The 24709-nt window shown below is 37.9% G+C and overlaps 1 protein-coding gene across 1 annotated transcript; it reads left to right on the top strand.

Moving 5' to 3' along the window:
* The first annotated feature begins 9472 nt into the window (after positions 1 to 9472).
* Positions 9473 to 23887, top strand: SUB1 (SUB1 regulator of transcription). The gene is made up of 5 exons (XM_039842719.1): positions 9473 to 9609; positions 11954 to 12026; positions 14369 to 14491; positions 19036 to 19144; positions 20904 to 23887. Exons 2-5 carry the CDS (start codon positions 11955 to 11957, stop codon positions 20981 to 20983), a joined length of 384 nt encoding a protein of 127 aa, XP_039698653.1. The 5' UTR covers positions 9473 to 9609; position 11954; the 3' UTR covers positions 20984 to 23887.
* The last annotated feature ends 822 nt before the right edge of the window (positions 23888 to 24709 follow it).

Below are 24709 nucleotides of genomic sequence, written 5' to 3'. Positions count from 1 at the left end.
AAAAATGTGAATTTGTATAGAGTGTTCAAAATGAAAAGTTTTATTAGAAAATTCTCCTGGAGAAAAACTGTTCAAACTTATAGAAGAATATCCCATTAATAAAAATCTAGATCTTCACAACAAAGAAATTAGTAACCTGAGAATATATTTTAGCAGAATCTAATGTGGTAAAATATCTCTAGAAGTTTTTTTTAAAGGCATATTTTAAGCAAAAGCTAAAATCAAGAAAAAGCAGAAAAGTAAACCATCAGACTAGAAGAAAATAGAATTGTTGAGGAATTTGCTTAACAGTTCTAACAGTTAACTTCTTTTACAGAATAATTTGAAAAAAATCATTTACTAATGATTTTTAAATCATTTAGAATAGCCTTTTAAATAGGGTGAGGAAAATTATTCATCTGTGTTTTCCATCAAAAATAATTAAAACGGAAATGATGGCGCAGATTTCTTCACCTTGCTATGTCCTTCTGTGTTTAGGCCCATGTTTCCCTTATTTGGTTTTATGTCCCAGTCCAACTTAGATTACTTATTTCTACATGACTTTCCAGATTCAGGATTGTCATATTTGGGAACATAAAGTCAACGATAACCTAGGTGCTCCTGTGAAAGTACAATACTACTTACTTCTTGCAGTCTAGGCCTGACAATCTAGCAGAAGTCACTGAGGGACAAGGATGTTCACAAAAGGTGTCACTAAAAAGTAGACTTTTTAAAAAACAGAAATATCAGGATCTATACAACTGTCTTGGTTCGTTAATCATAGTTAAATTTTCGAAACTGAAAGTAATAAACTGACACCTTCGAACAAAATGCCTTTACTAAATATATATTGATGTGAAAAGACCACAGTTCTGAATGAGATGAAATGGCATCATCATCTTGACCCTGAGCTGTTGGTTTTTGTGATGGTCCAGAGTTAAGTATCCTACATAGAGCTACCTGATCTCTAGTATTCTGAGGTATTGGCAGACTGGATTGTTTGGGTTTCTCAATGCAACATTGCTCAGCTCTGTGGTCTCTGGTTAAATGGCTTTGCAGGGCTGTTGGCAGATTTAGTTCTTGTTTCAGCACAGACCATGGCAGTGATTGTTCAGTCGCTATACCTAACCCACTGGCTGATGTTGCTCATGCTATGATTCTGGACATTCTCTGTAGGGGTGTGATGGTCTACCAGCCAGGTGGACCCTCAGTTAAAATAGAGATTGCTTGGATTGAATTTTCATGTTGGTTTCATTGACTATCATAGTCATAGCAATATATGGTGCATGTTAAGTATTGAGCCCTTCAAAAAAGTTTACCTAAGCAATATGACACTTAAAGGACTGTCCTCTATGGCAATCTTCTGTGGACATTATGTACTTGTTCAAAGAGTGATGCCACATTTATACTCAATGTATTTTTTTGATTGCCCCCAGGGCCAATTAATGATCCATATAAGGATATCATTTAATGAATGTCTAAATTACTCATATTATTGATAGTGCATCTGAGAATTTTTTTTAATCTTTACAAATAGAAAGTGACCTCAAGAGCTAAAGATTTCCTGTCACTAGGGACATTTAAAAAACCATGCTTCAAGCTCTGACAGCTATTCTCAAAACGGAGTTTTAAAAGTTAACTTTGACCAATGTCAGAGTCATTGTGATGATTATAGAGCTTTTAAAAAGATGACTTTTGAAGGGGAAAACACTCGTTTGGATGTAAGTTATGGCATATTTACTAGAAATTAATTATACTATTTTATAGAACATTAAATAGGTCAGGTGCAGATAGTATGATGAGTTATGCTATTCGCCTAATAAAAATGGAATGTATATTTTTACCATTATAAAATTCATTCTTCTATAAAAGGTGACATAGCATTTCTGATGATCTTTGGATCTAAGAATAGCTCTACTACCAAGTTCAGAAAAGTCACCCTAGGGGAAAAATGCTTAGCAGATTGTATTTAAATAGCTTCCTTAAATATATTCCTGTTACTCATTGCATATGACCTTACATATAATTCATGTTTATTTATAATTACTTGAGTGAGAAGGCGTATTAAACTTTTAGAATTACAAATTATTAACTTTTGAATGTTATTCTGTGAAAGGTAGTTACAGAAGATAAATACAAGGTCTGTAGCAGCTTGTTTGGTAGAAGAAATTTAATAAGTAGGTCGTAGCTCTGCCCATTTGAGAGCAAATACAGCCTTTCTTTATCTCTCCCTATTTATATTAATTTGTTCACTTTGGTTTCCAAATGACCAGCATTACCAGCTACTGACAGAAGAGTTTTGCTCTCTTTGCTTTTGATTGCTGGTGGCTTTTTGATCTGGTGTTGTGTCCCATTAAAGCCAGGTCCATATAGCACCAGGAGGACATTCTTGCCGATTCGTTCTTTTTCTGTCTCCAGCTCTAACTCTCCAAACTCTTAGCAGTGTAGGAAAGAAGAAAGAAAACTACTCTTCCCATCTTCTTCAAAGCCCGTGGAGCATGACTTTTTTAATCTTAGCTTTTTCTCATTCACTGTGTCTGAGGAATATAACTCATACTGGGCGAAGATAGATGCTTCCTGTGTCTCTCCTTCGGCAAAGAGAATACCACCCTTCTTTTATTTCACCCCCTCTCTTTCCAGCTCTCCAGAATCACTGCCCTGGAGAGATGCCCAGGCCCCCTTTACTTGTTTTCCTTTTTGCATGTATGATCCAGATGGCCCCATCCTAGGTATTCTCAAGACCATTAGACATCCTGAGCTACCAATCCTTTAATATTCCAATAGAATGGTTGTCGTTACCATTTCACGAGACCTCCAGCATTCTCCCTAAGTTTTCTAAAAATTTTCTGGATGGAGTTATCTTCTAGTCATTCTAAGCTGTGGTTTGCTTCCCTGTTTTAACCTGGAGGATAAACCAGAGGCTACTGACCTCCCTTTATTTCTTGTTCCCTCCTCTTTGTATGCTACAGGTACTGCTCTTGTACTACGAACTCAGGTTCAGGAGAAATGTGACTTTCTTGATTTTTCTGTGACTGTGTATAAGATCCCCATTGCAGCTATTGGCAGAAACTTCATGTTAGCCAATTTCATGATTTCTCCTCTTCCCTCTTTCTAAATTCTGGGCAGGGCTGGGGTGGGCTTATGTAGTGTCAGAGTATCGAGGGTGGTGGTGGGGTCTAGCCTATTTTCCCCCATGTGTCCACAAAGGTCTTCACTTAAGAGTTCATCTTGTCTGGTTCTTGTCCTACTTCCTTCTTCACACTGGTATTTATTGAGATGTCCTTTGTTCTGTTCACGCTATTCAGGTCATGGCTGGTGAGATCTCCTAACCCTGACTGCAAGGCTCTGGTTTTCTGAGTCACATCTGTGCTACCCTTGGCCAGTGAAGAAGACATTCTGCTGAGTCTTGCAGCACCCGGGGAGTGCCGAGACACAGCGAGGCTGGCTTAGGCCTGCCATCCTCATACGCCACACAGACATTTCTACCCACACCCTGTGGGGTGCAGAGGACCTCTGGGAGCTTGCCCACCTGGAAAGCAAGGTGCTGATTTGCTTTGCTCTTAGATCCCCAAACTTTCCTGGGATCTTCCCCCAGGGCTGGTTGGGAGACAGGGAGCAGAGCGACTTCTCAAAGACCCTGAAGAAAGTGTCATCTCATTTCTCCCTGACTCTCCCTCTCCCTAGTCTGAAGAATATCTTGAGAGGTGAGAGGCGGTAGGGTAGGGGCAGAAAGGACAGGATTTGACTAGTTATACATTATTTTAAATCCAAAATGTATGCCTGGAATCCTAAGATTTTAAAAGTCAAAAGCCAAGAATCTGACTCCTGTTCTCTGCTATAAACTCCTTTTCCTTGTGGAATGCTATAGCTGAGGTAATGGGGAGTGTGGGAAAGGGGAAGGAGAGAAAGTAGGAAGTGCTGGGAACAGGAACCATACTGGGTAACCTTTCAAAATAATATCCTGCTGCTTAAATAAACTTTTCTCTGAAGGTTTAGAAGAAATGAGTAATGGTGGGTGTTTACAGTGAAATAAATGCATCCTCATAGGGAAGCACTTAAAAGTGCCCCCAATCCCACCAGGACTCCAAGAGTTTCTCACTAGCTGCCTTACTCAAGCTTTGGTCTTTTCCAGTTACTGAGCTGTTTCCCTCACTCTTTCTCTTCTCCCTGCTCCCCAAACTGCTTCCCTTTCTGGTCTACCTGTGGATACTACAAATTCAGTTCATTTATTTTACTTCTTTTTTGGACCATTTATTTCTTCCAGACCAAGGCCTGAAGTCAGGTGTGGTGTCTTTTCACATACAAAGATTCCTTCTAGAAATTTTCCTTTAAAAGGAGCAATTCCCTATCCCACGCTGTACAAATGCAGGTGAATTACTGCCCCCCTCCCGTCCCATTATTTAAAAGCAACTGCAGTCTTATTTTGCTATAAATAAAAAATTTCCTTTTACTTTCACTCAATGTAAAAATTTATTTTTGTTTGTTTTTGAATTATATATATTTAGAAATGAAAATCACTTAACGATCAAGAATTTGCTAATAGTTTCACCAAGAATCACCACCCAAGAACACTTAGCCAACTAAATTTGCATGCAAAGCGTCACATCTCCCTGCTTCTGAAGTTCATACTTCCTTAACAGTTCTCCACTTCAGAGGCTCAGAGAATCGAAACTTAAACCTACCGCAGGCATACTGCCCGGTTCCCTCAGTGACACAGAAACTGTGTCACCTTTTGTTAAAGGGGAAAGAGATAAGATGCCAAGGATGCTATATTCATTTAATTATGTTTGTTTTACTTTGAATGATAAGCATGATTTTGAAGGAGATCATAATATGTTACCCCATAATAGGCCTCAAAATTGACATCAAAATTATTTTTGAGCTAAAGGCACTTAAAAAGAAAGAGATACAAGAAGGGCACTCTGACCCTCTCCCTTTTCTCTCTAAAATCATGAGATTAAACCTCCATATGGAAGATGTCTTTCCTGTACCAGAAAGAAAGTAATATTCTTATCATCAAGACAGGAAGTGGAGACAGAGAATTTTGTACAAATAACCCTTGTTCAAATAAATTCTTATCTTCCTTTAGCCTCCCCACATAATTTAGTTACTTTTCCACAACTACCTCCTGTTCAACCTTGTATAAAAGCATTTAGGTTTTCCATTTCTGTGGATCTTCACTGCCTTGTGAGGGCTCCCGTGTCACATAAAACTTAGATAAATTTGTATGCTTTTCTCCTGTTTAACTGTCTTATGTCAATTTAATTCTGAGGCCCAGCAAAGACCTTAATAAGGTGGAGGTAAACTTTTGCCTCTGCTACCATTTCTCTAGGTAGGTGTGTGTGAGAGAGAGGGGTGGAGGTGTGTGGGGAGACCGATCCAGCGGCCATGTTAGTGTATATTTTCTCGGCTACTTTTATTTCATTATGATTCAGGTTTATACACACACACACACACACACACACACACACACACACATTAAGGAATTTATTTCTATTATTGCGAGCATTTAATCTTTAAAAGTCAAATAGTGCCAGAAGGGGAAAGAATCTGGGGAGAAATGCTTTCACATTAGTGTTTAGATTTTGACTTAGTCTCCTGTATTTTATTTGCCCTTTAACCCCTTTACACATACCATCCCCACTTCGATTTTTCCAGAGAAGATATAATTTCCTTCTCTTATGAGGGTGATGTGGATGGGAACCGTGGATCTAATTGCTCCATAAAGGGGGACTCAATCATTCCCTTTTTTTTCCACCCCATCCCCTGGACACCCCAGCCTTCCATGGCATCTCAGACCTGTAATTCTGAGCTTCTACAGAGTTCTGCTTTGACTTTACCAAATCCCTTACCCTTCCTCCATCTGCTGTCCCTCTTCATATTTCGAGATTCTGCATCACGTATGTTCTCTGTTATGGCGGCCATGAGAATGCGTTCTCAGAGCTCCCACTTGCAGGGAGCGAGATTAACCTAGGGCTGATGGTCATCGCTGAGCACTGTTTTTACCAAGTGTTGCTCTCTTGGGGTTTGTGACCTCATTCTCCTGGGTAAGGCCTCTTCTCTTCCTGCACATTGAGGCCCAGGAGTTTATTTTTGGTGAGAGCCTTGAGCTCACACAGTTTCACAATTGTGCCATAACCGGTAACAAAGACAGAAGTTTGACTCTCTCCCTTCTTCATTCAATGCAGGCGAATGGGTCTCAAAGCACCTAGTGGGTTCAAGTTTAGAACAGATCTCTTTTTCTTATTACTCTTAGTGCTTCCTCTGTTGGACCCAGACATGCACAGAGAGCTTAGCTGGGGCCAGATGACAGTCACTTTGATATTCTAGGAATTGATCACGTCTTACTTTGACAGTTGGAGCAATCTCCTCTACAGTGTTCCCAGTTTCCATCTCTTCCTTCTTCTTTCACCTGATCTTCATATTACCCCAGACCTTCCTAAAACATTTTACTGTCTCAAAAACCTTCCTTACCCCACTTTCTTGTTTTTCACAACTCCTTGGAACTTATTTAGGGCCCTTTACCATCTGGCTTCACCCCAATTTTCCAGATAAATCTCCCACTCTTGCTCTGTGCCAACTCTCTACACCCATAAGGTAGACTACTCATAGCCTCTCAATGTGCCTTATTTATTTTGTGGTCATACCTAGCTCAGATTCTTTTTTTCCCACTCCAAGTGTTCTCAAGCTGTCTTCCTCTTTGAAGCATTCCCCATTCCAATTCCACAAAGGCCCAGCTCTCTGTGGAATTTTATACTATTTGTGGCTGTAGCTTTCTACTGGTAATTCCAGAGACTTGCACAATTTCATGTATAGTGATCTCAAAAAACAAACCCCTATTTCTCTGGGCACAGATCTATTTCTCTGGGCACAGACACTGTTGCAGAGAAGCTGTGGGATTGATTCCTTGGTGCTGATTGGTAGTAGTAATGGGTGAGGAGGAAGAGGCAGTAGTATTGTCTTAGATCTTGGAAAGAGGCCAGAACTGGGCTCCTGCAGCTCTGCAGAGCCAGCACTTCTTGGAGCTTGAGCAGCCTTGGCACTGAGCCCAGAGCTGATGTGTGGGCCCCATCTGTGTGCTGCCCCTGTTCTCTGATGGGGTTCTACGTGGGATGGCTTTCTGTTCTCCAGACTCATCTGGACCTCAAGACTTTTGTGCTTGCTTCTTACTCTGGAACCTCAGCACCAAAATTTTAGGTTGGCTGTCCCCTTTCATTTAGGCCCCTGTCTAAATATTCTCATTTCATCCCTTTCATATCTAAATTAGCCTCAGTTTAGCTGATTGAATTTCTATGGCATCATCCAGTTTTTCTTTTATTTTTATAACTTATCTGAAATTATCATCTCTATTTATTCTTTACTTACTTATATTCTGCTCCATGAGTTTAGTGACTGTCTTGTTCATTCTTGAATTCCCAGCATTCAGAGCAATGCAAGGTTATAGTAGGTACTCAATACATGTTTACTGAATAAGTAAATAAACTAGGAAAGAACCTTTGGGCAGCTTCCTGCACTTGAGTAAGGAGTCGTAGCTCTTTCTATCTTGCAGGAGAGGGAGGGGAGGTTGTGAGTCAAATGGCTCCAACCAGTGTTCTGAACTTTGTCCAGAATAACACCCAAATTTTGAGGGAGAACCATCTATGGCTCCCAGAGCCCAGGAAGGCTCTAGTTACCCCAGTGTATAAGCTCAGTCCAACCAGACACCCCCCACAAGGCCCCAGGGCACCGTTGGCTCCAAAGGAACGTTGGTCAGTTGGCCATGGTGTTGGTTGGGTAGAGTCCTTAACTGCCTTGGGTGTGCCAACTTCAGGCTAGGAAGCTACCCTGCTTGAACAGTGATTGTTGAGTGCGTTTTATCTTTTTACAATTTAATTTTAATATTTTTATATTTTTTACTTTTCAACTTTCTCACTGAAATGTATCGTGTACTGTAAAATGCCCAAATATTAAGTGAAATTTTACATCCACATACATCTGTATAACTACTATCCAGACCCAGATATATTCAGGATCCCAGCAGTGTTATAGAACAGAAAGAGTGTTTAGAGCCAAACACTAAACATGGAGAATTGCAGTGGAGAAATATTGGCTATTTTATTGATGAATGGCGCCATCCAGTAGAACGGGAAGCTAATGCTCAAAAGCCTGAATTCCTCAGTGACACATAGGTTACAGATTACATAGGGGAAAATCACAAGACACTGGGTTAGGAGTTTCGAGTTGTGCTGGGAGCTGATTAGTAGGCTGTGAGGTAAGAGTAATACCACTTCTTCAGGCCTTCAGGACAGTTCTGAGGTCTTTTCTGGGATCTCTCTGTCTGGCGTCATGGGAAATTAGCCATAGGGTCGGTCCACCTTAGTGCTCCAGAAGTGAAACAAAACTTAGGTCAATACGGTATCTTTAGCCTGCCAGAGGTCCCCACCCTGTGACCATAAATCAGGTCTAGGCTGCTGTCTTCTGCTGCCTCCTGGGCTGCTGCTCATTGGGGGAAGGCTAGGTCTCTGAGGGGTATATAAAGAGAAAGGGATATGATTTCTGGAGCTAGGATTTAAAAGTAAATTTAATCAAAGTCTTAAGGACACTCAGTTTCGGTAGATTCCTTCACACTCATTCCCAAGCAATATCCCTCAAGGGTAACCTGATTCCCATAGATTAGATTATTTTTGCGTTTTTGGAAGGTCATATAAAAGGAATTGTACAGTAAGTATTTCATTTTTAAAACACGGTCATTTAGCCTGACACTGCATAGAAGAGTGGTCTAGAGCTTGCGCGTTGTTTCTATGCGTGGGAGTCAGGCGATGCAGGGTTGACATGATGACTCACCTCTCCCCCTATAATCTCCAGCAATTTATTTAACCTTGTTGACTTTTGGTTTCCTCATCTATAAAATGAAGAGAATAGCCATTCTTACTTTGGAAAGTGGTTGTTAGGATGAGGACCTGATATATGTAAAGTGCTTCTGCAGTGCCTGGCACATAGTGGGCGCTGGCTAAATGTGTGTTGGATGAATATAACTATATATATTCTTGGGTATAGTAGGCATTCATCAAACATACATCGAAATAATCTATAGGCTTGTAGTATATGTTTCTCTTGCTTTCTGTGAACTACTTTAACCTCCAGGATTTCAGTTTAGGGGTAAAGGTATGTGCGGTCCAGGACTTCTGCAAAAATTTCTTGCTCTTTCCAGAATTAAACAGACTTTAGCTTCCTTCCTTTGGATTTTACCAGCCAGAGGCAAACACTGGAGGTCGAAGGGGAAGGGTTCATATCTAGGAAAATGGGTCAGAAGTGTCGATCTTTTTCGGTACAGACACTTCACTTTAATACAAGAAACATTTATGGAACGAGAGAAAAGCTCGGTGCTTCTCATTCAGGTTTTATTCGCTCCCTCATTCACTCATAGGTTAGACCCACCTTTGCGGCATCTCACTTTCAAGGCATTTGTTCAGGTGAGGGGCGGTTCCTTTAAAGCCCTGGAAAGGGTCTCGGTGTTGGTTTCGGCGACGAGGCCACGCCCCGTCACGTGTTCCAGCGGGCGGGGTCGCTGTCTCTTGGCTTCCGTCACGTCCGGTTCTCTGTCAGTTGCAAGCGAGCGAGCACTGGGCTTTTTGACTCCAGGAGCGGAGCGTGAGTACGCGGGACCCCGCCCCCACACCTCGAACCCCCTGCCCGGCCGATCCCCTACCCCCGCAGCGGGACCACGAGCGGCCCTCCGCTCGTCTGTCGGCGGCCGCCGCGGGAAATGGCGGCGCTGCCTGACCTCCCCCTTCGCGGCCTCCCTGGACCCCCTCCTCCGTCTCCCATCCCCTCCTCCGGTCCAGACCCTGCGCCCCTTGCGCTGCAGGCCCCTCCGCGCCAGAAGCCGACCCCGTGTAACGGCTCCGCGGCGGCGGGGGCGCCGGCCTTGGGCGGCGGGGCGCGGCTGGGCTCGAGGAGCTGCGGGGTGGGGGCCGGAGTGCCCCAGGGACAATGCAGGGGCGCCCGGGGCCCGGGTGGGGGCGCGTGTGGGGCCTGCTTCTCCCCAAGGCCTCTCTGGGGCTCCCACCTTTGCCTTCGCGGTGGGGAGGCGCTCTGGGGGAGGGAGAGAGCGGACCCCATCGGGGGAGGAGGGCGGGGCAGCGGCGGGTTGGGGGTGGAGGATTACAGGTGTTGGGGTATGAATGCTTCGAGACAGGGCTTTATAAAGCAGGTCCTCCTCCTTCAGAATGGTTCTCCTGCTATTACTCCTCCCACGCCCCTCTGACCAACTCCAGCCTCTCGCCTCTACCTGTTTCAGAATCCCTTGGTTCTAGTGCAAGAGGCTCCCTGGCTCCGCGCGACCTCTTCCCGGGTCTTGGTGCTTAGCAAAGCCCTCTTGTACCGAATTCATGTGCCCTTTAGTCCTAATTTATTTTCACCTCGTCTTTTCTAACCCTCCCCCACACCGTCATCAGAGACCAAATATTCGTTTTTTAAGTTGTGTTTTCTATACATTAGCGCTTTTAGCATCATTTGCTTGAATTACGAGCGTGCCTTTTTTTTTTTTTGAAACAGCAAAGCCTCAAGTAAAAATAAATACATATTTTGTCAAAAGTTCAAAGAGGCTGGCTTTAGTTATCATTACCTTGTTTCCTTGTTGACTGGACTTCTTATTTGGATTAAAAAGGAGATGGTTCTTTGAAACGATCTTAGGCCCCCAGGCAGCTTTTATTAGCAGACGGTATAGTTATGCTTGACCGTTTCAAAGTGAAAAATAGGTTCTGTCCAATTTAATTACCTTTAAAAAATGATTCTTGTCATTATTAGCAGGTAGCGTACAAAACAACTAAATTGATTTGGAGATTTGGTTGTAAAATGGAGCAGTAGCAGGAATAATGTATAAAACATGGTAATATTGAACGTTGCTGCTCCCTTCCGAATTTACTTTTCTCTATCAAGAAATTACCAGTTAAAATCAATATGGCTGGTTGGGCATGGTATGAGCTTTTAAAATTTAGGCTAGGATTGGTATGGCCCACTTCTTTTACCTTGACCTCCTATTGTGGAACACGTTCACCACCTGGTATTGTATGTGTCTTCAAAAGAGGTACAGATTGCCTTGGAATTCCTTGAAATATGGGACTTCGACTTTTAAAAAAATCTGCACAAGGCCCTCTGCCTTGCTGCACTCAGGCACTCAGTAAACACTCACTAGAAAGGAAGACACTGGGCTGTGTACCTGGGGATGGGCGAGACCCGGGAAACTAGGGTCTTAGTAGGGATTTGAGGGAAGGTTTTGCTTCTCCCATTAGCAGATTCTTCACATTTTAGTTGTATTTCAGAGAAGAAAATAAGTGTGAAATATAGTGAATTGTGAATTATGTATAACGTTGTGAACTCTGAATTAGTGCTTGTTAATTGATGGTATGGTCAAAAAGCCCAAGAAAATTAACATATACAAAATATGAAAAAATAGGATTATAATAGCAAATTAATTAGATGGCAGCATCTGTATAGTGCAACTGTTGCCCACGTTGTGTGAACGTTGTGGTTATTTCCTTGCAGTGAATAATTTTATATTAAGTCTCATCAGTGAGAAGTGTAAAGCAGTACTGAGAGGAATTACTCATATTTCTCCCTGGTTTTAACAGTGATTGCTGTCAGCTGCTTCTTGCAGTGTACCCTACCCATAAATATCTAAAGTATAGAAAGTATAAAAATGAAGTATTAAAAAAACCATTGGCTTTGAGAAAAAGGTGTAGGAGTGTGAGATGTGTATGACATTTAGTTCTTTCTCCTTGCTGGGTTCAGAACACTTCACTCTCCATGTTATTTTCAACTGGGAAGAGCATAGATTAGATTATAACTTCTAGCATGTGCTCAGTAAAATAACTCCAGTACCACAAAATGGTAAAACGGACATGGAACTTCTTAAATTTTTGATTGGGGGAGAATTAAGTTAAAGGTAATAGAGTGGTTTATAAGTTATTTACATAATGTATTTTTCTTTCAGAATGCCTAAATCAAAGGAACTTGTTTCTTCAAGCTCTTCTGGAAGTGATTCTGACAGTGAAGTTGACAAAAAGGTGACTTCCTGCACCAAGTCATTTCTGTGATATTTAATTCAGCAATATTGCCCACATCCATTTCTGAAAGCGGGGAGCAGGGCATATCAGAATCTTTAAATGAGCCTGGATGGGTGTTTCAGAAAGTGAATGGCCCCTGGACCAGTTGACTAAAATGCCTAGGGTGCTTGTAGTTGCACACTCCTAGGCCCTAAATCGGACTTGTGCAAGTCTTCAGACTATAATGTCTGTTGAAGACCCCTTAAACTGCAGAACCACTGCCTTAGACAGTAGGGGAGTAGCATTAGAATTAGGCCAAAGCCACTATATTTGCCATTATTTAGAAATCTGCCTAATCTCTAGATATTGTGCGTAATAGTCGATCCAAATTACCTGAACTCCTTGAATGCAAATGTCAACTTTGACAGCTTTCTTAGCCATTGGTATTTATCTAGCCCACAAGTATTACTTAAAATGAAGGTTTGGTACATTTTAAGTTAAATATTTACTCTGGTCCCCTCCTTTTAGTTAAATCAGCACCCAGAAAAGGTATCAGGAAATTACCCATTTTTGATAACTGTGCTGTAGGTGTGGTGCATTGCACTTAACCAAGCACCTCACATTTTGGTCAGAGCCTCTTTCCACACAGAACTGTCTTTTTATTTCCTAGAAGCTTACATAACTGTGTCTCTGAGCTTGGTTAGCAGTGTTAGTTAAAAGGGTTTATGGGAGACTCTTGGAGGAGAGGGACCTTTGTAGGGAAATACAGAATATAATTTCACCTGGAAGGTTGAAAGGAACATACATATACTTGAGAAGGAAATCTCTCTTAATTTTTCTGTTTGAACTCAGTGTAGCATTTGAATATGTTCATTTAACAAATTTTTATTGAGCTTTTATGTGCTAGGCATGTGCCAGTCCACAGGGAATATCTAGACCCTGATGTAAAGAATAATTGCTTTTGCTTATTGAGCTGAGTTAATTTTTGCTATTTGTTCCAGGTAGTGCTACTAATCCTGTAAGCACTTATATTAAAAACATCCATTTTTTTGTTTATATACATATGTATGTTATATTTTATTTAGCTCCATTTAATTTAGTATACTAGTTTATACTTTCCACTAAGGAATGTGACTGCCCTCTACTGTTTGGGTTGGGAACTTTACTGGTTTTCATGGGCTGTTTGTCATTTTGAGAATGAAGCTACATTAAAAAAAGCTTTTACAATAATGCTGCTTTTAAAACATTGTTTTGATTTTGAATGTTAGTCCATAACACAATCCTGTCTATTCAAAGTGATTTTTTTTTTTTTTTTTTTTTTTTTGTGATGAGGAAGTTCTTGAGTCATTGACTTCTAGTACCCAGTACAAAATACCTTTCATATTAGCTTTGCCTACACATAAGTTAAGCCAGTTTGTCTCTTTTGGAACAGGCAGAGCATAAATACATAATCATATCCTAGAAACGGGATAAATTGGTGGTTTTCTTCCTAATTAGTATATCCCTTTGTAGCTTTAGTAGACCTGTGGTTTCCAAAAGTTTATTCAAAAGCAGCAGCTCTCCCCCATACCCCCTTTTTTGTTCCTCCCAAAGAAACCTTACGTGGGATCTGTCCTGGTCTATAAAATAACCTCTGGTTAATACCACTCTACTGCCTGAAGTATTTTTTTGGGCTCCTGAGAACAGTTTGAAAAGACTGTTACATACCAGTGCTAGGTTTGTTTCAAAGTTCTGTCAAGTGAAACTTGCCCATGTAAATGTTTATGATTGTTTCTTAATGAATAAATATAATCTTTTGATCCTTTAAGTCTTAAAAAGTAATGGAATCTTTTGAACCTGTCAATGTAAGAAATGTTCCAACCATTAGAGAATTTTTATAAGTTTATGTGAACCAAAGTGATGACCTTGCCTGGAAGCAACATCTCCAATCTTCTGGAGAGTGACAGTTTTACAGTTTCTTCAGTACATTTGGATTTAAGAAGGGAACGTAAAGAAGGTTACATGAAGGTGGCAGAAACAAGGCAGGGGTTGTATTACAGGATAGTTAACTAGATGTGTTCTCTTGAGGGTGATTAAGCTTCCCAGGGGTCTGAAAAAGGAGACATTTCAAAAGTGTGTTAAACTAGAAGCACAGAAACAAGGCAGGCTTAAGGCAAAGATAAACCTTTTACTACAAAATTACATCCCTGGGGCATGACTACCCTCCCTGACCTGCCCAGTTAGGAATTTGTGATCGGATCACTCTGTGAGGTTACTTGAGGTCATTGAAGTGTGAACTTGTACATACCCTCTTTTTCACCCTTAAATCTGTCTTGTTTTATTTTTAATGCAAATTTTAACCATAGTCAAGTTTTTCTTTCAAGTTAAAGAGAAAAAAGCAAGTACCTCCAGAAAAACCTGTAAAGAAGCAAAAGACTGGTGAAACTTCAAGAGCTCTGTCATCTTCTAAGCAGAGCAGCAGCAGCAGAGATGATAACATGTTTCAGGTAAAGTTGGTTATTTTCATAAATCCAGAGGATTTATTATCTGATTTGATCTGAAGAATGATAAAAATATCTTAATCTGGTAACATGTAATCTTTTATGTGTGTATGACTAAAGATATTCATGAAATGTAAGCACAGGATAGGAGAAATGAAAGTAATTTACAGGATCCTAGATTATTGTTAAAGGCTAGAAGTTTGTAATTTTGCTGTATTTAAGACAATGTGAATTTAAAAGCTATAGAAATCCAAAAGAAGAGATTGAGAACTGCACGTTTAGAAAGTAGGTTGGAGGAGGTAGGTCTAGTATTGGGCTGTGAGTGTGGATAGGATATTATTGGAGAGGAAGCAGTACTAGGACCTGCCTAGTTTTGGCTTGATGAGAACAGAAAAGGTGAGTGGGTTTACTAAAGTAGGCCCTTTTTATATATAGTGGAAAAAAGGTTGAACAGTGAAGCAGAGCAAGGGAAATTCATTAGAGGGATTTGCTGAAACCATTCGGAGAGGAATAGTAGGGCTTCTTTTCTTTGTTGCTTTACCTTGTTTTAGGGAGACTTGTTAGGCATCATCATACAACAAGGGTTTGTGGGGAGAGGTGGTGGGGATAAATGGATGCAAGTAAGATCTCTTTGTTGATTATAGACTTTAATCTGTATTTGAGGTGATAAGGGCTTAATGTGAGGTGATAAGGGCTTAGATGGTTTTTCCTCAAAAGAAATAGTGTTTATAAATGACTAATGAGGAAAAAATGGACTGAGGAATGAAATAATGAAGACTGGTTTTGAATTTGAGGTACCATAGAAATGTAGGTTTTATTGATAGAAATGAGAAAAAGTAGTTTTAATGGGAAAGGTGGTTAAGTTTGGCTTTTTGAACCTGATTATAAATGTGATAAGAAGAGTGTCTCCAGTAACACATGAAGGGCTTGGCCGGGAAACGTTCACGTGGGATCATCAGCATATTAAGTATACATTAGAGGGAGAAGAGGCGACTGAGGACATGTCTTGGTGATTGATGTTCAGGAAGGAAGAGAAAAGGGGATATAGACCAGAGAAGGTGAAAGAAAGTAGATGAGTACAGTAATTACTTAGTGTCTTAAGGGGCAGATGGTCGAGGCAGAGCACTTTCGTCCAAATTTTTCCTCAAAGGTAGACATAAGGTTCAGTAATACCACCTTAGTTGATGTGATAATTTAAGGATAAACCTGATACTTCTAAGTTAAGTCATTACAGAGTCAAGTGTTCTTAACCCACCGAGGTTGGGTCTTCATGGATGTACTTTAGGGTGTCCATGAAGTTACTTATGTGAATTTTTTTTTTTATATATTTGAAGGGATTAATTATAACCTTTATCAGATTTCCAATTTAAAAATTATCGTTCCATATGATGTACATACTGGTTTTATTACCTGCCAATCTCCAAATTATATGCATGTAAAATTATATGCATTCTGTCATCCTATTCCGTTATTTCCTTCTATGACTTAAGATTGCAGTCATCTTTATTCTTTCTACTTATCTGCGCTATCATCATTTTTTTGGTTTTTTTTTGAGGGGAGGAGGTTAAGAATTTCTCAGCTTTATTCATTTCTCTTCAAGGGAGAGGAGGTCACTGACTTTTGGGCAAGTTCCTTTCTTTTTTAAATAACATTTTGAGATGTAATTTATATAATAAAATGCACACAAACTGTAATTTGATTAACTGTGATAAATAGACATGCTGTTGTAGTGAGGCCATTTCCATCACCCCAGAAAGTTCCTTCCTAGCATCCCTTCAGAGTCACTTCCCTACCCCAGGTAGCTGCCGATCTATTTCTATCACTATAGATTTATTTTGTCTGTTCTAGAACCTCATATAAATGGAGTCATACAGTCTGTATTATTTTGTGTCTGGCTTCTTTGGCTCAGCATGATATTTTTGAGTATCTAGTGTATTCTGTTTTATTGCTGAGAGGTATTCAATACCATTGTGTGATTACACTGCAGTTTGTTTATCCATTCACTTTGGATGGACATTTGGGTTTTTAGTTTTGGCTATTAGGAATAAAGCTACTGTGAATATTCTTGTACAGAGCTTTTTGTGGATATTTCCCTTTTGGGTAAATAGCAGATGCACTTGCTGGGTCATAAGCTAAGTGTATGTTTAAGTTTATAAGAAACTTTCAGAATGTTTTCCGTAGTAGCTGTACCATTTTATGTGCCCATTAGCAATGTTTGCAATTCCAGTTGCTCCACATCCTCAGTAGGTATTGTTAGTTTTTTAAATTTTATTCACTTAAGGTAATGGACGTGTTGTTGTGGCTTATTATAGTTTTACTTGCATTTCCTTAATGTCACTTTTTTTGATAATTTTATCCGAGTCTTTTGCCCATTAAAAAAAAAGTCATTTGATTAAATAAGAGTTCTTTGTATATTTTAGATACAAGTCCTTTGTCAGATATACATACAGTGAATATTTTTCTGGGTCTGTGGTTTCTTTTTTATTTTCTCGAATATCTTAAAAAAGCTTTAGTTTTGATTAATTCAATTTTTATCATTTTTCCCTTTTTTTGGTTACTACTTTTTGTTTCCTATGAAAACATATTTTTCTTATCCCATGGCCACAAAAATTTTGACAGTGTTTTTTTTTTCCTAAAATTTTTATAGTTTTAACTTTTATGTTTAGGTCTATGCTCCATGTAGAATTAGTTTCTCTGTGTATGGTGTGAGATAGGGGTTGACACTCATTTTCCCCTGCGTATAGATATCCAGTTCTTCCAATACCATTTGTTGAGAAAACTATTCTCTTTCCATTGAATCACCTTGGATCTTTGTAAAGAAAATCAGCAAATATATAAAAAAGTGTCTATTTCTGAACTTTATTCTGTTCCATTAATCTCTGTGTCTGTTTTGACTCTGGTATCACTGTCATAATTATTTGCTTTTACAGCGAGTTTTGATATCAGATGTATAAGTCCTTTAACATTATTCTTTACCATTAGAATTATTTTTGCTATTCTCTGTATTTTGTATTTCCCTATATATTTAAGTAGCAGCCTGTCAGTTTTTACCAAATAGCCTACTGGGATTTTGATGGGAATGGGTAAAGCTGTAGATTGATTTGGGGAGAATAGGCAACTTTATAATATTGAGGTTTCTTGTTCAGTATCTCCGTTTATTTAGATCTTTTTGAATTTCTCTGTTTTGTGGTTTTCATTATAGAGGTCTTGCATATCTTTTGTTAAATTTATTCTTATGTATTTTGTGGTTTTTTGATTGTATCATACATGTATTGTTTCTTAACTTCATTTTCCAGCTTATTGGTGGCATAATATAACATGTAAATATACGTAATATTATATATATATTTATGTGTTTACAGTGTTATCCGTGTGTTTTTAGAGACTTCTTAGAACTCTCTCTGTGATGATGATTATGTCTTTTGAGATTTATGTCATCCTTTTTCTTGTTTTATTGCTAGTATTTCCATTACGGTATTGAAAAAAAGTGAGAGCAGACATCCTTCCTTGTTCCTGATCTTAGGGGCAATCCTTTCTCCTTCCTCTAATGCCACTATTGCTTAAACTCTGGAGTGAATGTGCATACTGCTGTGGTTTTGCTGCTCTGGTATGGGAGCATGAAAGTCATTAGATAAACATGGCGCATTTTTCTGTAGGTCCTATCTTTATTGGAGATTTGCCTTAAAACTTTTTATGTTAAAAGGAATGCTGATATATCGAGGGATAGTAAACAAAATGTATAGTAAATTTTAGGTTATAGTTGACTAAAATTTTGGTGGAGCCTGTTAATCTGTTCTTAGATTTTACCCTTCTAACCCCCACAGCTCTTTGGTGCTGGTGTTGTCTGAAACGTTAACAAAATTTTTGTGTCAGATTATTGATCTATACCAATTTCCTACTTTGAATAGTTTATGTAGTACACATCAAACATAACTTATGTGAAAAGGGTTTAGGGACTTCATATTGTAAATTCGCAAAGTGTTGAGTATGTGGATGGTCAGACATGTTTGGGAGGAAGAAAATGCCTTACTATTTTAATCTGTAGCAAACAAAAATATAATGCCTCATTGAAATCGTGGATGAGGGAGCTTCCAGGAAGTTTCTAGGGAGCAAGGATAGAAGTAGCTAGCCAACTTTGCGTGTTTATCATATTGTACTGTGCGCTTTACATAAAATAATTGAGTGCTTGTTATTTCTAATTTAAGACTGGAAAAATTCCATTAATATACTTATAATGTACTTTTAAAAAAAAAGGTTTGCTTGTGTTCTTGATTTTTAAAAAATCTTTCTAGTGAGATTTTATAGTTTTAACCCTGTTTTCAGGTTTCAGATTTCTCAGGAATATGAGCCTTGTTGAAGATAGACTAGTAGGAGTAGTGTTTTTGAAAGATTTACTTTTAATGGTGACATTTCCTTTGGTTGTAGTTTTGATATTGAGAATAATAGTTATTTTTGTGATTAAAAGTAGAGTGAATGTGCAGTAAGGTGTGAATATAAATATAGACATCAGTGTTGAAATGGATATCGTTTTATATTTTGTTTTTTTGCAGATTGGGAAAATGAGGTACGTCAGCGTTCGAGACTTTAAAGGGAAAGTCCTAATTGATATTAGAGAATATTGGATGGATCCAGAAGGTGAAATGAAACCAGGGAGAAAAGGTGAGATTTAATTTCCTGAATTTGGTCCTAACATTGAGACACAATTAAAAATTATCTAAGTTACCTACTTTATTTGAAATTGAAGTAATGTTGGCAGTGCATTGGGAATCTCCTCATTCAGTTGATTACTGTCTTTTGTAGTCTTCTTGGATATAACTGTTAACTGTGAGATAACTGTTAACTGTTAACTGTTAAATAAGTTAACAGTTATATTCTAACTTAAATATAACTGTTAGAATAAAACTTAGAAAAAAATAATACCCTTAATATCACTTCAGTTGTCTTTACTTGAATGTAACTTTACTTGAATGTAACTTTAAAAAGTACATACATGAATTTTGGAGTAGGAACTATCTGGGAAGTGTAAAATCAAGAATGGAAATCCTGGTTTACAGTGTTTCCTTTCAGATATTCTTTAGGGTGGTATTCTTTAGGTGGGTTTTTGTCTTTTGTTTGCTTCATCCAGTCCCAAGCCTGTCAGCATCATAGAAGCATACTTTATTCATTCACCAAATAGCTAGAGATCATTTGTGTACTAACATAAATTTGCATTTGGTTAGTTAGCTGCTTTAGGTTGGTCTTAACTGATGAAAAAATGCCTCTTCCTTTGCTAATGAAAAAATCCCTCCTTATTTTCTTGTATTCTCCCTACATGTCATTTTGAAAGTACCACTTGTTTTCTTCATGAAGTTTTTCAATTTATTAAACTTAATCTCTCTGTTTTCATACCCTTTAACATTTTCTTGTTCAGGCTACTTCTGGATTGGCCATTCAAGTTGTTCCGTTGTGGCCAATGCCAGATTTCTTGTTCCTGTGAATTTCTACTAAACAATTGGATTAGCTTTAAAGCTCTTCCTAGTTGTTGTCTCAATACATTCTCTTCCTTCCTCTCAATTTCATGGCTTCTTAGCAGTTTTCCGAGAAAGAAATGACTTCTTAATTCTAGTTTAGTTTATTTTTTTATATGGGTCAGGTAGTAGAATATTGGAAATTTAAAGTAAAAGGTTCTTCCTATTCATACTTTCACATCTTAAATAGAAAAGACTTGTCATTAGCTAACATTTTAAGTGTTTACTGATGTGCTGGGTGATAGGCTAAGCTTTTAATTCAGATTAGCTTATTTAATCATTCACAACAATCTTTGAGGTATAAGTACCATTTTACTGGTGAGGAAACAGGCTCGGGGTAATGTAATTGTTTTAAGGTCATACAGTTAATGATAATGAAGCTGGGATTGGAACCTTGACAGCATGACTCCAGAATGCATTCTTAGCCAGTGTGTACATTCCAAGAAGTCCTATATGGGTCACGTCCCAGCAGTTTTTCCAAAGTGAAACGAATGCTTTTGGAAGACCTCAGCACAAAGTCATTCACCTTGAGTTCCTGTGGAAATTGTGAGCAAATGTTGGAACCAAATGGATGTACAAAAGGTGTCACATGCCAAATCTTGACCTCACCACTTGGGCCCCTAGTTTGCAAGCATTTGTGAGATAATCTTCAAATCATCATTTGTTCTCACTGGGTATACTATGTATTACGTAGAATGTAGTGTTGGAAGTAAAAGTGAATATAATATTGATCTTGGGTAATCATGATGAATCTATGAGTAACAAACTAAGAAATTTTTGTTCTCAATATTATACCATTGTGCCATTCAAAATGGCAATTTTGATAAAACGATATTTAATTTGGAAATATGAAAATCCTCAAGAAAGCTTAAATAGATTTTCAACTTTTGACTTTTAAAACTTTGTTTTAGGTATTTCTTTAAATCCCGAGCAATGGAGCCAGCTGAAGGAACAGATTTCTGACATTGATGATGCAGTAAGAAAACTGTAAAATCAGAGCCATGTAAAACCTGTACTGTTCTAGTTGTTTTAATCTGTCTTTTTACATTGGCTTTTGTTTTCTAAACGTTGTTTTCCAAGGTATTGTATATTTGGATTGCAAAACATTTGTAAGAATACTTTTTTTTATGTGCATTATTAAAAATGTTCTGAGTGAAGCTAATTGTCAACTTTATTAAGGAGGATTGCTTTGTGCCCACCACCTAGTGTAAAATAAAATCAAGTAATACGATCTTAACTGTCCTGGCCTTCTCTGATCAGAAGAGTCGATACGGTTTAAGGCCAAAAGCTAACAGCTCATAAACATTTCATTTCAACTTGGCTTTTACATTCAAAAGAATTTGTATTGAATTGATAAACTTTTGATTTGTGAAATCCATAGTTGATCTCTTTTCTTCCAACCACTGTCTAGACTCTGATTTTTCTACCCCATCGATAGTTTACTTTTCCGTTTTCATCATTACTTCTTTTAATAACTTGTCATATTTAGTTTTCATTTTACATTTTGCTCTTTTTCTTGAATATATTGTTAATCCGGAAAGTCAATGAAACTGTCAAAATGTTAGTTATCTTAATAAGGTACTTGTAATTAAAATACTATATGAGAACTACAATCACTAATTCTACTGTATTAAATATTAGGAGATATAGTTTGATAAACAACATGGCTTGTATGAAAACTCTGAGCAAGTAAGTGTATGTCATTTCCTGTAGTGTTCTGTGTAGTTGTTATCTTATTGCTTAGTCTGCAAAAAATGACTTAGATGTCTGATTTGCTTTCACTTAAACATGTTCATAGGATGATGTCTCTGGTATCAGATATTGTTAAATTAGTCTAGGATTTAATAAAAATTGTGAAAGCTTACTGGCCTAACATTTTATTTTAAAACACTGAGTATGGATTATATATAGCCAGAGATGACACTGAGCTTTACTGTCATAATAGATAATGTGGTCAGTTTTTAGAGGCAAGAGCATTTACTTGTGTTATTTGGCTTTTGCTTCAGTAGCCTTGGTTCTTTTGCAGTTAATCTACTGGACTTAAATGTTAACTAAGTTTTAGCAGTTGTTCTGATACGATTTTCATTGACCCATAATTACGAAGCAGACACAACACAGACAGAGGCACAGATTTCAGGGGCTTTGCAGCAATAAATAGGGTGTGGTGTGCCTTAGGAAAAGAATGTTTGTAAGGGAACTGTAACTGAAATTGCAGAAAGTAAAGACGAGGAAATTCTTTTCAAACTAAACAATACACATGACATTTTCATCACATTGATAGGACACAAGTCTATATAGACTAGTAAAAAGGAAGGTTTAAAGACGTAAAAAATCTTAACAAATTGTTTTTTATTTTTGGTAACTGATCTCAGATGGTTACTGCCATATCAGAGAGTTGCACTATTACATCAAGTTTTATTACTATGCCTGGAACATTTTATAGTAGAATTGTTGAGGACTTGATTTCTAAACCATCTGCCAGACCACCTATAATTATCAGTTTATCTGGCAGCTCTTCTGTTTTAAGTATTTAAAATTTCGTTTAGATTTTTTTAGTGTTTTTTAGCAGTAACTCTTATAGGTGCATAACTGGGGAAGTAAATTCTCTTTTGATATTTTAGTCTTCATCAAATAATAGGTACTAAAGTGTTCAAAATAACATTTTAGACATATCATACTTCATTAATAGCTTTCCCCGTTTTTTGAAACGTGTCTTATTAATTGGGAGATCTGCAAAGTATTCCTTATCTATATAGAAAGAGTAGGTAGTTAGAAAACAGAACTTTGATTTTGGTGTAGATGGAGAGAGGATAATGGTTAAATTTCCTAGGTTTATATGAATTTAAGGAGTGTATGCATTCTGAAACAATCTAACATGGATGGAGATGGTGCTGAAACCTGTAACCTAGGCATTTTCTAGATGTTTATCTTATGTCATTAAACCTTCGTAAAATGAACATTTCTCTGGCAGAATTTGATAAGTTGACTGCTAAATTCATTTAAATATATTACTGGTTATGCAATATATAAAAACTGTTAATCTTTTTTGAGTGTAGCAACGGATGAGAACTGGGTTAAAATAAGAGTCAAATTAACTTGTACTGAAAAGAAAATATAGGATACTTTTGTTTTCTGTTTAAACTTTATCTTCTTAAGATTTCTTCAGGAAGAAAGTTTGGCATTGTGGGGCAGTCGTTTCTTACCTTGTAATGCCAAAATGAATTTAATTAATGCCAGTACATTAATTGAATGTACTCTGTAGCGGGGCTTTTCTAATGGGATTTTATTCTTTGTCTTTTAAAGTACAAGCAGCATTAGACCAATATCCAATGCTCTTGGCATTTTATTAAAAGAACAACCACTAAAAAATAAAAACTATAATTTGATTATTTTGTTTAGCTTCATAAAATAAACTTCTTTTGAAGAATATTCCTACCTCATTAGCTAGTCAAGATCCTGTGATGATCAACCTATTCTACATAACGTTTTTGGGAAAAAAATGACTTAATGAAAATAAAAAATATGTACATCTTGGTCTTGGCTATTGAGGGGAAAAGAAAACTGAGAATTAAGTATTTCTGACAGAAGTATGTAAAAGTTTGAAATAGTAAGAAAATGCTGGCTGATATTTAGGCATCTGTCCTGATATTCTTTGCTATTCACTTTTTATGGAAATTAATTCAGTGAAACATCCAAGTGGTTTTTCTGTGTTTTTTTTTAAAGTGGTGTTTTTCCAGATAAACTCTAGGGGTAAACATTCACATAGTCACAAATGTAATTCTGTAATTGTGGAATACCTGTATGCTTTGTTTGGTACATCTTCCATGGAGATGTCAATGAACATAATACTCCATCTGTGAATATTTTAAATATTGAAATAAAAATGAGAACTGTGCCCTATGTGTCATCCCAGTTTCACAAACCTGAAGATGAGTGGCTAAGTTATCCGTTGAATGAGTTTTATTAACAAATAGAATGCCTCTCTGTGTGAATGCTTTTGGAATGTGAATTAGCCTCAGCGTGTTCATCTTCTGAGGACCTCGACCAGGCGGTCTACCTGATCCAGACGGAGAAGTACAGATACTGAGGTGTCTGCAGCCTCTTTTGTTTACCCTGTGAGTGTTTTGCATCTAATTATTCGTTGGTATACTTAACAGTATAATGGACTCCGTATGACTCTTATTTTATTTCACTTAATCAGCTGTCAATTTGCTTGTTAGTAAAAATTGACTCAAAAATCCAGTCAAGAAAAAGAAAAAAATAGTACTTGGAATTTATACAATTAATCACTGACTTTACACTTCTGGAGTATGGCTCAAAGATGATAGAAAAGGGGTTTGAAAAGCATGAAACATTAAAAAATAATGCATGGAATCATTTACTCAATAACAGTTCATCCAAGACAACGTTCATCTGAGTACAAGCTAGTGTTACACAGGATGTGTTCCCCCACCCGCTTGTGTAAGTCCATTGCAGAGTTCCAAGCTCCCCAGACATGGTTCTACAGCTGTTCTAGGCCTAGGTTAACAGTGACCTCCCGTTTCTGAAGAAAATGAAATTCCCCTGTCTTCTAATTTCACTCTTAGGCACTTGATAATTTTAAATAGTTTTATCTTTCTGCTGAATACCTTACTTTAGCTTGGAAATGCTTTATACTGCTTCCTTTCTCTAACTGCCAGAAAAAAATCATTTGTCCTAAATTTCAACAGTAGGATAC

The sequence above is a fragment of the Pteropus medius genome, unplaced genomic scaffold (assembly GCF_902729225.1).
Source record: "Pteropus medius unplaced genomic scaffold, Ma_sr-lr_union100, whole genome shotgun sequence".
Lineage (NCBI taxonomy): Eukaryota > Metazoa > Chordata > Mammalia > Chiroptera > Pteropodidae > Pteropus > Pteropus medius.
Note: the sequence above shows the minus strand (reverse complement) of the source record. Positions and strands in the feature narration are given on the sequence as shown.

Coding starts and splice junctions, on each gene's coding strand:
- SUB1 (XM_039842719.1), top strand. CDS start 11,955: ATGCCTAAATCAAAGGAACTTGTTTCTTCAAGCTCTTCTGGAAGTGAT. Junction 12,027..14,368: donor ACAGTGAAGTTGACAAAAAG/GTGACTTCCTGC, acceptor TTTTCTTTCAAG/TTAAAGAGAAAAAAGCAAGT. Junction 14,492..19,035: donor GAGATGATAACATGTTTCAG/GTAAAGTTGGTT, acceptor GTTTTTTTGCAG/ATTGGGAAAATGAGGTACGT.